Genomic DNA, 15,702 nt, shown 5'->3' on the forward strand with positions numbered 1-15,702 from the left:
GTCATCCACAAATTTGACTACAAGTCCAAGTCTAGCAAGTGCAGATACAAACAAGAGATTCTTCTTAATCCCAGGTACATAAAGTGCATCAACAAGTGTGAAAGAGCTGCCATTTGCAGCAATAAGCACAATCTTTCCAATTCCTTGAACCGGATAAGAGGTATAGTTGGCACAAGTGACTGAATTCCCAAGAGGGACAAACTTGAGAGAGGTGAACAATTCACGATGTGAGGTAATGTGCTTTGTAGCACCACTGTCGAAATACCACACATGTGCATGCATCATGGACAGCAGGATTGTAAGTGCACTCTGCACTAAAAGCCCATTCTGCATCAACATCAGCATCACAGTCTCCTTTCACAGAAGACTCAACAATGGCTGCATTGGTAGTGGAACCACCCTCTTTCTTCTTAGCCTCTTTGGCCTTCAACTTAGGACACTACTTGATCAAGTGATCATTAGCTTTACAATAATGGCAACGCATCTTCTTTTTGCCCTTATCACCAGAATTGCCAGACGAAGTGCTGCCAGCAGAAGCATTGGGAACAGAAGTTTTGCAACTCGCAGTAGAACCATAAGAAGTACCCTTTCTTTGAAAAGCAATAAAAGCCTGTTCAACTGTACGCTGTCTAGTCCTGTTTTTTCTGGAAAGTGACTCTTGCAACAGCAATGTGCATAATGTATCAAACTTGACAACTTCAAGATTTCCTTGGGTCATAAGTCTCCAAGTACTAGCAAAAGTCTGGTAAGAATCTGGTAAGGCATCAAGAACAGTCTGCACAAGGGAACTGTCTGAAATGACTTCACCTGTAGAAATAAGTTACTCATTGATATCCTTGACACCAGCAAGGAAAGTGTCCATATCATCTTCCTCATGCATAATCTTCGATTCCAGCTCTTTACGGAGTAAAGCAATTTTAGCCTCATTGTTGCGACTTGCATAAAGACCAGCCAAAATATCCCAAGCCTGTTTTGAAAGATTTTGTTGAACGAATGTGAGGAACAATGGCGCACTTCACAGACAACGCAATCAATGCATGAGCTTGCGCATCCTTTACATCCCAACGAGATTTTTATGCCGTAGGCAAAACAACTCTAATAGCAACAATCCTTGCAGCAAGACCTACCGCATCCTCAACATCGCCTACATCCTCAGAACCAGGACGTACATCAATGCCTTGCACAATATTCCAGACGCCCTTTGACACAAGAACATGTTGCATCATGTAAACCCACATACGGTAATTGTCCACATCCAATCTGTCCTCAACAGCAAACATCTTGAACACATCTGTGTTGTTGTCAGCCATGGTAAATGCTGCACTTAATGTGAAAACTGCCTGAAAAGAGGAGAAACAAAGCGGGAACAACACGTGCTATATAACACAAACCGTAGAAGACTGTAAGGCATCTGTTATACAGAAAACGACACTGATAGAAATGCTGCACAAAATGACGAAATAGCCTATGCAATACTGCCTGTAGTAGAAATTTTTGTCAACCTATGAACGCTCGCCAAAGCTCACTGAAATCGGAGAAAATGAGCAGGCGTGTGCTGGAGCTGCTGGCGACTAAGCCCGGGAGGTCGCAACCTGCTCTGATACCAATTGTTGGAATTAGGGTTGCAGAGAAACGTACACAGCTTAGAGAAGACAAAGGAAGCTCAAGGCACACAATAGAGAGTGTATTACTTAGTGTGCAATGGAAAGATGGATAGCCCTAGAGTGATGGGCGTATATACAATGCACGGGGGAAAAAACCTCCTAAAGAGGGAAAAAATGCCCCGACGGTCCTAGTGTGTTCACACACATCACTACCACATGTATATGGTAACACTTGTTTGACATTTAAAAATCTTGATTAATGTATAAAAGCCAACTTTTGTAAAAAACTTGTTGTCTTCTGGATAATGAATCGTAAGTTCTGTTCCGAGCATTGTGTACTCTCCCTCTTTCTTCCAATGCTCGTATCTCCCTCATGGATTGTCCATTTGAATTACTGTCTGCTTCTCGTCTTTCACATGTAAAAGCTCATGACGCAAGTTTCTCACAATGTTTCTTTGAAATTTTTGTTGCTAATTTAGTCATAACTCACAAAATAAGTATAGAAACTGCATTTTACCTATGAGAGGGGTATTGGGGCATCAATGCTAAGCCATTGAGTACATTCTGCGCCAAATAGGTTAGGTCAAATCATCCCTGTAGATAATAAGCATTGTTTTTTGGCAAGTGGCTAAATTGTGGATTTGAGACCCTAGGCATTTGTGTTTAGACTTTGTCTATTCGATATGACGTGCGTTTTGATTTCCGTTGTCTAATCGCCAGGGTGACCTAGGAGTGAAATAGGGTGAACTAAGGGCCAAAAATGGCACCCCTAGTTCACTGTCCTTGCGTGGCTGGGGACCCTGGGACCTCATGGTTCCAACGTGAAAGCCCTATCACCATGCTATCGTGCGTTGGTGACTATGTGGGCACGAGATGCATACTACCTTAGTGGCCAAAAATGGCACCCCTAGTTTACCGTCCTTGCATGGTGCGGGGTTGAAATCAGAACCTTATGGTGCCCAGATGAAAGCCCTACCACTATTGTATCGTATATTAATGACTATGTGGACGTGACATACTTTCTACCTTCCTTACACCCTAGTTCACTCTTAGTTCACCATGGCGATCGAACGATACAAATCAAGGTTGCTCTACGCCACCTAATTTGGGCCTTGGATCCCTCGTGGTGAGGGACTCCGCACCATATAGTGATGAGGCATAGCCAACCCTCGTCACTATATGGCACGACTCTAGCCAGGGGGGATCTATGGTGGGAAAGAGAAGCGGAAATCGCAATGCAATCTCAACCGTCCGTCGACTCGGTGAACTAGGGGGTGAACTCGGGGCAAAAATGGCGATCCGAGTTCACTCCTAGTTCACCCGCCTTGCGGGGTGTGGGTCGAACCCGGGACGTCTCGATTGCCACACGAATGCCCTACCACAACGCTAGCATGCGTCGTTGCCCATGTTGGCATGACACATGATCACACCCTAGTTCACCCCCAGTTCACTGCATGATCTGACGGCTGAGATTAAAGCTGCCTCGCCCCCCCAAATTTGGGCCCTAGATCCCCTCTCAACCAGAGCCGTGCCATATAGTGACGAGCATCTTGCCAACCCTCCTCTCTCCGTGACACAAGATCACACTTTTGGGGCGTTAGCCTTATTAGCTAATCCAAATAGGCCTTTGAAAGTTTCGTCGAATTTGACCTATGCTATACACGTGCATATGTTTTGGACAATATTCAAATGGGGAGAGAAAAACAGAGGCAAGTAGCAAGTGAGCTGGCCAGTGTGTGTACTGGCAGTGACCGGCAGAGACGGCGGGGTGAACGGGTAGCAGCCGGTGGATGTCTCTTCTCAAGCACCTTTCAGTCACTAACAACAACAAACATCTCTCTCTCTCTCTCTCTCCGTCTCTTTCTCTTACTCTCTGCAGGTTCCGCCATAGCCGTCCTCGTCGAGAGCTTCCGATCTTCTTCTGTGTCAACGTAGACGCTTCACAGGTGCTTCAACTTGCTTTACTTTTGTTCAGGGTTTCTTTGTCTGCTGTTTTCCGAACAAGGTGCTACCTGTAGGGGTAAGCCACCCGTGTCATACTTGATTGCATTGAAATACACATTTTATTTCTGTAAACGACTGGTTTCTCGCAGGCGATTTCTGCAACAATTTCAGGTGCTGCCATTAAGGCCTTGTAATAATCGGCAGCATCCTCTCAGCTAAATTTTCTTCTCATGGCGGTTAGTATGCCCATGCCCTTTTCTGGCTTTTCAATGGACTTGTACTTGTCACTTGATATGAACCAGCTGACACTGATGACACAAAAAATGCGCTTATTGAAAGAAGAAACAAGAACTGATTGTTCCGGCATCACACATATGCCCATAACTCATACTCTTGAGAGAGATACCCTGTTTTGTGCACACGTTTTGACATGGGTGTGTGCAAATCTGGCGGTTACTTTACTTGTTTGCAACTCTTTGCAGGCTTTGCTTAGAACGTTTAGCTTTAAAGAATCACAGGCACACAGATTTTTATGATTGCGTACAATTTGGACTCTGGTTGCAGTAGTTTTTTAGTTTTCTCACACTGTAGCTAGTTTTCTTCATGCAGTGGAGGCTTAAATTTGTTTGTGCAGTAGTTATATGTGCGATGCAGGAACAATCAGTTCTTGTTTCTCCTTGCAATAAGGGCATTTTTTGTGCCATCAGTGTCAGCTAGTTTTCTAGTTTTCTCACACTGTAGCTAGTTTTCCTCATGCAATGGAGGCTCAAATCTGTCTGTTTGTTGTTTAGTACAACTGAACGAGCCAAACTGCAAGTTTTCTTCTTGTAGTAGTGTCTTCAGTCTTTGTGCATCAAGAGGATGGGTGCACACACACACACACGGCGACATCCTCCCAGAAACTGACTCAGAGAGAGAGAGAGAGAGAGAGAGAGAGAGAGAGAGAGAGAGAGAGAGAGAGAGAGAGAGAGAGAGAGAGAGAGAGAGACAAGAAGAAGAAGAAGAAGAAGAAGAAGAAGAAGAAGAAGATTGTTTTAACATTGTAGGAAACTATCCCAAGAGACCTTAAAGATCTATCTGACGAGGGGAGAGAGAGAGAGAGAGAGAGAGAGAGAGAGAGAGAGAGAGAGAGAGAGAGAGAGAGAGAGAGAGAGAGTTGCTCTTTTTCTTAACTGAAGAGAGAAAAGTTTAGAGAGAATAGCTCTCTGTTTGAGGGATGGAATATTTACCAGAAAAAACCTTCAAATTATTCAAATCATCTTAAAATTTTTGAGCAAATAGGTTAACCAAGCTTTCAGTGAAATGGTCTTTTCGAGCATTGGTGCTGCCGACAGTGGGCATTTGCGATTTCAAAAAGAGGGTCCCAAAAATTAAATAAAAATCAAGGGAAGGAAAACAACAAATAAAGTTAGTGTTTGTCACAGTCTCATGACATACCTCCCTCTTGAAATTGAAAACGTCCTCGATTGCATGCATTCTCTACATGCCACATACATCACACTGAACCACAAATGATTTCTTGAGATTTGGTAAAGCGATTACTGGATCCGAAGTCATCTTTTCCTTCAAGAGATTAAAAAGTGAAATCTCTTTTTGAGTCCATTTGAAAGTGACCTCTTTCTTTTTGCAAAGCATGTAGGGGTGAAGCAATCTTGGCAAAATTTCGGATGAATTTTCTGTAATAGGAACACAATCCCAAAAAGCTACGGATATCGTGCACATTCTTCAAAGCTGGCCATGTCTTGATTGCTTCAAACTTACAAGGATCCATTTGGACACCATCCTTTGACACTACCTAGAGAGTTGATCTCTTCCAATAAGAATCACTTTTTTTAGCGTTGATGAGCAACCTGTTACCACGTAACTGTTCAAACACAATCGTCAAATGATGCCTATACTCCTCTTTATTCTTTGAGTAGACTATCATGTCATCAAAGAATGTGTCAACAAACTTTTGATGTGGACGGAAAATCCTATCCATCATTCTATTGTACGTAGCAAGAGCATTTGTAAGATCAAATGGCATCACTAGAAATTCATATAGACCAAATGTCGTTCTAAACGCAATCTTGTGCACATCCTCTGGCCTGACATGGATCTGACAGTATCCACTCCTAAGATTATCCTGTTGAAAATTGCCACACCCTCAAGGGATCAAGAGTATCATTAATCCTTGGAATAGGAAACCTCTTCTTGATGGTATTCTTATTTAACGCGCGGTGATCAATACATGTGACAAGAACCATCTTTCTTCTGCACTAAGAGCACTGGAGAGCAAAAGGGTAAAGAACTAGGTTGAATCAACCCTTTTTTAATAGTTCCTCTACTTGACTCGTAATTTCTTTTTGCTGAGCCGCATTAGGTACCCTGTAGGGAGGTCTATTTGGTGGGCTACAACCTGGCACCAAATCTATCGCATGATCCTCATGCCTCTCACTTAAACCCCACGCTCCCGTTTTAGTATCAATTGGCTTGAGTATTAAGCGATAAATTCTATTTATTCGAGTATAAATTTGATATTGTTATGCACTCTCGTTTGATATTAGAGTATAGTCTCCTCTCTTTCTCTGTAAAGGAGGATGACTCTAGGAAGATACGGGAAGAAGCCATGACGAGCCAAGAGAGGAGCAAGCGGACGGAACTTCAGGATTTGCAAGAAAAGCTTGCAGAGTTCAGAAAAAATTTCTCTGTGCAAGAAGTCGACAAGACATGAAATTCTCTGAGAAGGCGATGAGAGCACGATGCTCAAGAACCTAGAGAATCCAAGAAGTGGAATGCTCGAGATCCTTCAGAACCTAGAAGTTAGCCGAATTCTTTTGTTTCCATTCATCAAAGTTTGAAAAAAACTTCTTGTATCATCCATAGTTCCACCTCAATCCTCTTTTAGAATATCCATGAACATCTAGTCCAGAACCATAGCAAAGAAATCCCACCAGTTCTAGTCCAAAGTATTGTGTCAATCTTCTTTCTCTCTCTATTAATGGGCTTTACGATAAATTCTATGTATCTGAGTATATTTGATATTGTTATGTGCTCCTGTTTGTGATATGTGCCGGCGATGGAAACGCTAGGTGTTGAGGGGGCGTTGGATGTCCTTGCGAGATTGGGTTTCTATATCCTAAAAAATTGAAGGCCAAGTGACACTTTCATAGATTCTCGCCATTTGCCCTACCTACTTTTTATAAATGTCACGTCGAAGACACTTATTAATAAATGGCGTAAGTGATTGTTCATATGTCTATATGGTAAAGTGATTGGACTGTGCAGGTGAGGGTATGCAACTATGATCTACTTGATCATGCACGTCCTTCTAGAGGCTCACAAAGTGCTAGGCTAGATCCTAAGCTATACTAGCTAAGACGGATGTTGACGTGTAGGAGCAGCTTGTCCACGTGGCTCAAATGCAATGCGCACGTGCCATCCCCCTTGTCAAAGGTGAGGCATAACTAGTGAACGTCTCTCTATGGAGATGCTTTTTGTACTTCTGAAGCTTAATGATTCTGATGGTTGTGGATGCATAAGTCGATGAATACTCCTTCAAACTTACGAAAATGTAGATATAGATACTGCTGCAACGTAAATTCCGACCAGTCTTACTATTGTGGCAGAATCAAAGTTACCCGGAACGGGAATGGGGGCCTCCGGAACGCCCCCCCCCCCCCCCAAACCTCCAAAAAAAAGCGGAACGGGAACGGGGGTTGGAACAGTAAGTTTAGAATATGCTTAAATTAGGTTGGATTTAACCTATATGTTAGTAGAGAGCCATACACACCCATTAGTCCAAGCAGAATCCTATTTAGGCATGCTTTGCAATGATTCTTCAGTCTTAAGGCTCACACGCGATTGCGCAATACACAATACATGAATTGGGATCATCCTTTACAAAAGCATCTTGATTCTTCATAGAAAGAACATTAACTCAAAGTTGAAGAATAGAGTCTAGACTCCACACAAAAGCTTGGAGCAAAAAGATGATAGATCATAGATTATAAAGATGGCTTACAAGGCCAGCCAAGGCGCTACAGAAAGACATGTAGAGGCTAGAGTGCTAAATAACAATTGTAAGTGTCACTAGGTGACATGTCAAGACTCAATCACTCATATGGTAGTGCAATACAAAAAGGAGGCAAAGCCGGCGTCCACAAAGGAAACAAATATCAAAAACCAATGAGCAATGAGTCATGACTCATGCCTGATGTTCACCTCTGGGTAGGTGTTAGGTGCAACACAATGATTGCTTGCGCTTTGCTCAAGATGAGTGCTCCGAACTGTGCTCAAGGTTCCTTTTAGTTCTTATGGAAGAGAGAGCCTTCCGTTCTTAATGGAAAGTGCTATGATCACGAACAAAGTGAATGGACACTGTGCGTGCAAGTGTATGAGACTGAGAGAGAGAGAGAGAGAGAGAGAGAGAGAGAGAGAGAGAAGAGAGATACGACACCAGAGACGTAAAACCCTCCTCCGAAGGCCCCACTCTCGTCGGCGAGAGTGGTCTACTTATTGATTGCACAAAGTGGTACAATGCGTATGCAATGGACCAATGCAACTTGGGCTATACCGACGATGACGACGGTGATGACGACGACGACTTGATGGCTGAAATCTGAGATCTTCTAACTGCTGAATTTTCGGGACTGTTTCGGTGGCTGAAAATGACTGTTTTGGCTGCGTTTTCATGGGCTGAAAGGGGGGGGACTTCTGCAACCAATTGGGGCTGTTTCTACTGCTGTACCATAGGCTGAAAACGCTGTTGTTCTACTGCGGTAAAGGCTGAAAATGAAATCGCTGATGCCTTCTTGCTGCTAGCCAAAAACGCTAGGCTGATCTGGGCCTGAAATCCAAAAACGCTGATGGGGCTGAGATTGTAAAACGCTAGCAAACTGGGATTGCTTGCGATGAGGGGGATCTGCAGTCGCTAGGTAATGCTGGTGATGATGGCGATCCTGCAATGGATGGAAACGCCAGAGATCTGGAAATGCCCGGCGAAGATGGGGATCCAAAAACGCTAGGGGTGCTGAGGGGGTACTGCTGAGAAGTTGCTTGTTGAGCCGGAAGCTCCTGCTGCCTCTTCTGCCAATTACTGCTAACTTGGGTTTGCTTATATATTAACGTAGCAAAATTGCCCTACCTACTTTTTTTGGAAACACTTAAAAATAATAAGTGAAAATACCAAAAATAGGGAAAATAGGCTAAATGCATTGGAAAATTCCCCTGACGGAATCTGATGGATTCTGAAGGGAATACTGATGATCATGCTGTGTGGAACCAGAGGATATGCATCTACACTAAGTGACTGGGTATGCACGGTCTACGAATAGACTTACAAAAAGTGCCAGATCACTGCTAATCTAGACTTGACTGGACTGACTGAACCCTGGTCATGCTGTAGCTTGTCCACGGACACATAGGGTTGGATGTCACGTGACATCCCCTCCTTTTCAAAGTGAGGTACTGGTACCGAACTGTATGGTGTCGAGGGAGATCGCCAATAGCATCCGGAATCCTGGAAGGGACTCTTCGCCGGCCCACCCTGCTGTGTGGGTCGTGCGGTACTTGAACTTCATAAAAGTCTGCAACGCTTGCTTCTTTGGGCCGTGCCGAAAGCGACTCAAAAGTCTTATGTGGCTCCTTTGATGCTTCAACTTCGTTGAGAGTCATGCTTCTTTCTTCTTCAAGAATCTCCATGGCTGAAAATTCCTGAAACCATTTCCAACACAAAACCATGAACATACCTATTCCATGTAAAGTGAAGGAAAAAAATCTTGTCTTTTCTAAAGACTGTGTATGCAATGTAGATGAACATAGAGATGGAGTGACAACCCGTTCGTCAAACACATGCAAACAATGAGATCGAATCTTTCGCTTATGATCTATAGCAATCAACTGTGGCAATTCACAATGGAAATGCCCATGCTTGGTGCTCATACTTTCATGTGCTCGTTCGGAAACTGTGTCATGCCAAGGAAGAGACATGGAATGTGACTTTCTTACATACATACTTTTCAGCTTTTCATGAAAAATCCGCATACATCCGTGCTCATTCATGAGAGAAACGTGCTCAACATACAATATGTCATGCCTAGGAAAAGGGATTACATAACGATGCTGACTAAAATACAGGAAACCGTCACGAATGAAACACTCGAACAATGCGTGCGTATCAATCATGCGAACACATAATACTTCCTGTGAGGGTTCTGTGGACCTAGGCTCGAGAGCCAAGATCGATCCTTCGTGATTGATCGAATCTGCAACGAGGTTAGCTTCGCTAGTAAAAGCATCCACTAATACCTCATCCTTGTGAACAATCACATCATCTTCATGCAACTCATCATGCTTGTGAGAAATCACATCTTGATCGTGCAAATCATCATGCTTCTGAGAAATCACATCTTGATCATGCAAATCATCATGCTTGTCATTGTCATCCAAATCATCATGCTTATCATTGTCATTCAAAGCATCATGCAAGTCATTGTCAATCAAAGCATCATCATGCTTCACACAATCATGCAAATCCTGTGTATCATGCTTTGGAGAAGAAGAGACCGAGAGAGTCTCCTTTCTCCAAATCTCTTGCATCTGTGCTTGAACTTGAGAATAGAGTCGCCATAACTCTTTGTTTTGTCGGTCGCTTTGCTCTTGTATTGCTTTGTTCTCACGATCAAATTCTGCTTGTCTTGCTTTGGCTTCCAAACGTGCTCGCTCGCTCTCACGCGCTATGGCTGCCATTCTTTCTTGGTACCGACGCTGTATGGCTGCCATGTCTTCTTCGTAGTCTTTTCTTTCTGCTTCTCTTTCTTGATCCAACTCCTCCATAGGAGTTAGTGCAATCTTTGTCGTAGATGGAAAAGGGGGAGGGTCTGAAAAACCTCTTGGTGGGGAAAATTCTTCTTCACCTCTCTCATGCTCATCACCTCCAAGCGAAGTATCCATTCCGCTTCGAGTGATGACCATTCTGCAATCGTGGGTTCTTGTGGGTTCTTGGGGTCTTGGGTTCTTAAGTTCACGAGGAACTTGGGTTCTTGAGGGTCTTGAGTTCTTAAGTTCACGAGGAACTTGGGTTCTTGAGGTTCTTGAGGGTTTTCTTGAGGTTTTCTTTCGCTTGCCAATCGCGTTTGAGAAGGATCTTCTCTTCACCCGAGTTCTACTCTTTTCTGCGGGCGCACCCCTTGGCGGCCTTGCGCTCACACCAAGGTTGCTTTTTCCCACCTCACGTCGATTGGCCGGCCGCTAAGTGCACAGTCCGCTCTCAATGAGTGAAAAGAGACACAAGGGGAGGCTGGACAAGCCCTTCTTTCTTGGGATTCCTGTCACTCTTCAACCAATACACGATTAGGAATCGACACGCCCAAGCAAACTTGGGTTCGTGCCACTGCAACAAGCAAAAAAAATTCTGTGGTTCTTATGGTTCTTTCCTTGAGTGATACAGAACACTGCCAAAGCTCTGATACCAATGTCAGGTGCAGCGGAATGATTGTTTGTGCTTTGCTCAAGATGAGTGCTCCGAATTGTGCTCAAGGTTCCTTTTAGTTCTTATGGAAGGGAGAGCCTTCCGTTCTTAATGGAAAGTGCTATGATCACGAACAAAGTGAATGGACACTGTGCGTGCAAGTGTATGAGACTGAGAGATAGAGAGAGAAGAGAGATACGACACCAGAGACGTAAAACCCTCCTCCGAAGGCCCCACTCTCTTCGGCGAGAGTGGTCTACTTATTGATTGCACAAAGTGGTACAATGCGTATGCAATGGACTGATGCAACTTGGACTATGCCGATGACGACGACGACTTGATGGCTGAAATTTGAGATCTTCTAACTGCTGAATTTCGGGACTGTTTCGGTGGCTGAAAATGACTGTTTTGGCTGCGTTTTCATGGGCTGAAAGTGGGGGAACTTCTGCAACCAATTGGGGCTGTTTCTACTGCTGTACCATAGGCTGAAAACGCTGTTGTTCTACTGCGGTAAAGGCTGAAAATGAAATCGCTGATGCCTTCCTGCTGCTAGCCAAAAACGCTAGGCTGATCTGGGCCTGAAATCCAAAAACACTGATGGGGCTGAGATTGTAAAACGCTAGCAAACTGGGATTGCTTGCGATGAGGGGGATCTGCGGTCGCTAGGTAATGCTGGTGATGATGGCGATCCTGCAATGGATGGAAACGCCAGAGATCTGGAAATGCCCGGCGAAGATGGGGATCCAAAAACGCTAGGGGTGCTGAGGGGGTACTGCTGAGAAGTTGCCTGTTGAGCGGGAAGCTCCTGCTGCCTCTTCTGCCAATTACTGCTAACTTGGGTTTGCTTATATATTAACTTAGCAAAATTGCCCTACCTACTTTTGTTGGAAAGTCACTTAAAAATAATAAGTGAAAATACCTAAAATAGGGAAAATAGGCTAAATGCACTGGAAAATTCCCCTGACTGAATCTGATGGATTCTGAAGGGAATACTGATGATCATGCTGTGTGCAACCAGAGGATATGCATCTACCCTAAGTGACTGGGCATGCACGGTCTACGAATAGACTTACAAAAAGTGCCAGATCACTGCTAATCTAGACTTGACTGGACTGACTGAACCCTGATCATGTTGTAGCTTGTCCACGGACACATAGGGTTGGATGTGTCACGTGACAGTAGGGGCAGAAGAGCATCCCACCTCCCAATCTGTAGTGGAGTCTTGGATGTCGTGGATATCATTCCAATCCTCCTGCATCCTCATTCGTAGATCCTCCTGTCTCTCCAAGCACCTCTGCCTCTGCCTCGATCTCCCACTGTAGAAAAGGATCTGTCACTTTGGATGCTGACTTGCAAAGCATTCTTAAGTTTGCACTGACAGAAACAAGGTCATTTGCTTTGTCCACTTCAAGTCGGTTCCTCTTTCTTGATGCAATGTGGCTATATACACTCCACAATTGCTCCAAGCAAGAGGAGCTAATCGCTTGGCTGAGAATGTGGACGGCAAGTAGCTGAAAATCGGGACCATTTGACTCCATTTTCTTGCCACCACAAGACGGAGGAAATCTTGGAGCGATCAATTTGGGCATCGGCTGTCCCAAATGATCCTCGCATACCTCTGTAAAATGCAAGCTGATCCTTGATTTTGCGTTGCATGTCACGATCAGGATGAAGCTTCTTCACGATGGTGTTCCAATGTGTGTTTACCTCCGAATCATGCTCCTGCCCTGCACCCTGGAACTTTGGGTCCAACACAAAAGCTGCACCATGAAGAGGTGAACTATAGACATTCCACTTGCTACTGCAAAGGTCTTTGATTTCTTCGAGCCTATCTGGGTCCTTCTTATGCTCTTCAAGGGCCTCGACCATGCGATTCATTGCTTCATAGACCTTGCCAATGCAAGGTTGCATACCATCTATCACTCTAAGCAAGTGGATCACTGGTTTCACCATTTTGTCAATACTCTTTAGGACTCCCTGTCACAAACTGGTGACGTGGGTGGCTGCCCACAGTTTGACGTGGCGGCCCTGCACACACACACATTACCCACAGAGAGGGTGATGGGACACGTCACACACACCCGCTGCAGCAGGACTGATGTTGACAGGGCAGACTGAGGCTGACGTGGCAGCTCGTAAAAAGCGGCGGAAAGTGCGGACAACTTTGTTGCTTTTTGCTACACAAGCGCTGGTTGCTTTTTACGCTACGTAAATCTCAGATTTTGGCTACGCTGGCAGTTTTTAGGATTGCTTTATTTTGTTCAAGTTGGAATTGCTTTATTTTATTAAAGCCCAAGAAAGAGAAAGAACTCCTTTGCTTTATTTTGGGGGGCTCAAGAGAGCTCTTGTGAGAGAGAGCTTTTGATTCACAGCTTTTGGGGCTCTGCTTTTAGCATCCCTTGTACCCTTTAAATACGTGAGCAGGCCTCTCACAACTCAAAGCATCTGGACGCAGAGTCTGAGTGTGAGCGCCTGCCCGCACTCTTGTACTTTGAACTCAGATTAATACAAAAAGAAGTACCGAAAGGGGCGCCAGTCTTAGGGGCCAATATCTCTAGGTACGGAACTCCGTCGGGCCAATGTCGAATAAATTGTGAACTGTGAACTGTTTTGAAGTGGTTATTTGGTGCTGTCGCAGTAGATTCTCGACTTGGAGTGTCCAAGTCTGTTACAGTGGTATCATAGCACGATCAATTTCTCTTCTACGGGAAATCCGATCCCAATTTTTTTCTTTTCCGTGGCACCTATGGCTTCAGGCAAGGATCAATCGACTCCCTCTGCATCCGGAGATGTGGGAAGGGATCACAACGAAGATTCAGGCAAGGAGTATGGCCCGCCTCGGCCTACTCAGGCGGAGCGTCGAGAGATGGAGCGTCGTCAATTGATCAGCGATGCAACAAAGATGATGCTTAATTTTGCCAAGGACCCGAAAATGGCAAAACATATGAGCAAGACCTCTTTGGAGGAGGTGCACACGTAGTGGCAGAAAACCACACCCCCCCCCCCCCCCCCCCCCCCCCCCCCCCCTTGTCACGAGGACGTGGCAGTTATTAACCATGTCACAGAGATATGGCAACTGCTAACCTTGGTTGTTGGCTTTTTTCCAATGGGGTTTATTTTATTTGTTTTGAGACCCTCTTTTTGAAGTAGCAAACGGTCGGACATTGTATGGCCAATGTGAACGGTAGATTCACCCGCAAACGGAAAGTGGTCGGCACTGGAATTCGTATGGTAAGAGGATGTCTAGGCTCATAGCAAGATCATATAGGTCCCCCCGTCGCACTTAGCAAGTTGGTGGATACTAGGAAGTGAACTCAATTAAGGCGTAAAGTCAAGGTGGGACTACCAACAAAAAGTATCCGACAGTTGGGCCACATTGCACTTTTGGATGCGGTCCCAATGAGGATAGATCGTTAGAAGACCAGTGGGAGCCCAACGGAAGCATCTCCTCAAATTTAGGGAACTGCTATTTTGGGTCGTGAAATGTGTTTGCGTCATTACCTCCGGTATGACTAGGGGAACATTTTACAACTCTGCCGCGAAGTCAACTGACGCGTCCGTTGGGATATTTTTAAGCGGCGAACCCGAAATGGGAAAATGCTTGAAAATGCGCCAAGTGGCAAATTCTCATGCACTTGCCTCTTCCAGAAAAATGGGCACTGAATTTTTAAGCTGGGATGAGCCTCCTTTTGCATTTGTCATAGGTTAAGAGCTATGGAGTGCTTCCTTTCCCTCTCTTGTACAGTGTGGTGCTAGGAGTGATGCCCTGCACACTACACACTGCTCTCTCTCTCCCCTACGTGCAGTTATGTGATGCCCCACAAGAGGGCTACTCATTTGACTGATGTACAGTTGTGTGGGTTCATGCTTTTGTGCTGAGGCAAGAGCCTCCTTGAGCAGGAACATGGGTAGCTAGTTGCTGCTCCAAAGCAGGCACTGGTGAGGGTCATAACCTCACCGTACAGGTGCAAAATCAGCGCTGTGTATGCGCTGTAATTTTACTGTTTTTCAGCCATACGGACGCCAGAACCTTTGGGAATCGTGCCGCACTGGCAGAGGACAGTTAGGGGATTGTTTGGGGCTGAAAACAGGGCAAAAACCAGTAAATACAGCGTGCTGAATTTACTGTTTTTGGGCAGGAATCAGAGGGTATACGTCAGTGCAAGCGAGTTCCAGCAGGGGAATTGGTTTCACGCAAGTTTTGGGACTGTTATGTTGCCGAAATTTGGCCAAATCAAATGGTATCTAGGTGGATACACGTGAAGGATTCCCAGGACCTTACCTTGTAGTTTACCCTCCTAAAGAATAAAGAAATACCGAAAGGGGCGCCAATTTTGGGGCCTACAGGTTGTCGGTGTCTGCTCGGAGCATTCTAGCTTCCGAGCTGTGTGTGTTCAAGTGTTAATTCCTGTCGCAGGTTCTCTTTGCAAAGTGCTCTGTGTGTGTGTCTAAAGTAAAGAATTTCGGGTGAAAGCCAACGCCTACCGCCCTATGGGCCGGTTTCACCCCCCCACACAAAACCCGCTCTCAAGAAACCTCCTGCTCCCAAGAAGTATACAGAGAAGGAATTAGAAGAGATGGTTGATGCACGAATTGCTCACCTTTTTGACGTGCAAAACAAAGCTGAAAAGCACGGCAAAAAGCAGAAGAAAGGCACTGACTTCCCGGGTTATTTGGGTCGTCAGTCGACTTTTGAAAAGGCAA

At 44.9% G+C, this 15,702-nt stretch overlaps 1 protein-coding gene across 3 annotated transcripts in view; it reads left to right on the plus strand.

Moving 5' to 3' along the window:
- The first annotated feature begins 3,387 nt into the window (after positions 1-3,387).
- Positions 3,388-15,702, plus strand: part of LOC147451527 (RPM1-interacting protein 4-like) — a 57,293-nt gene continuing 44,978 nt past the window's right edge. For 2 of the 3 annotated variants that reach the window (XM_086520412.1, XM_086520414.1), the window contains exons 1-2: positions 3,388-3,550; positions 3,698-3,784. In XM_086520412.1, the coding sequence (XP_086376538.1) occupies positions 3,779-3,784 (6 nt within the window). In that variant the 5' untranslated portion in view covers positions 3,388-3,550; positions 3,698-3,778. Of the gene's footprint in view, positions 3,625-3,697; positions 3,785-15,702 lie in introns of all 3 variants that reach the window. The other variant, XM_086520413.1, reaches the window with a different exon arrangement.

The sequence above is a fragment of the Adiantum capillus-veneris genome, chromosome 9, assembly GCF_014529385.1.
Source record: "Adiantum capillus-veneris isolate H3 chromosome 9, ASM1452938v2, whole genome shotgun sequence".
In the NCBI taxonomy this organism is placed as follows: Eukaryota; Viridiplantae; Streptophyta; class Polypodiopsida; order Polypodiales; family Pteridaceae; genus Adiantum; species Adiantum capillus-veneris.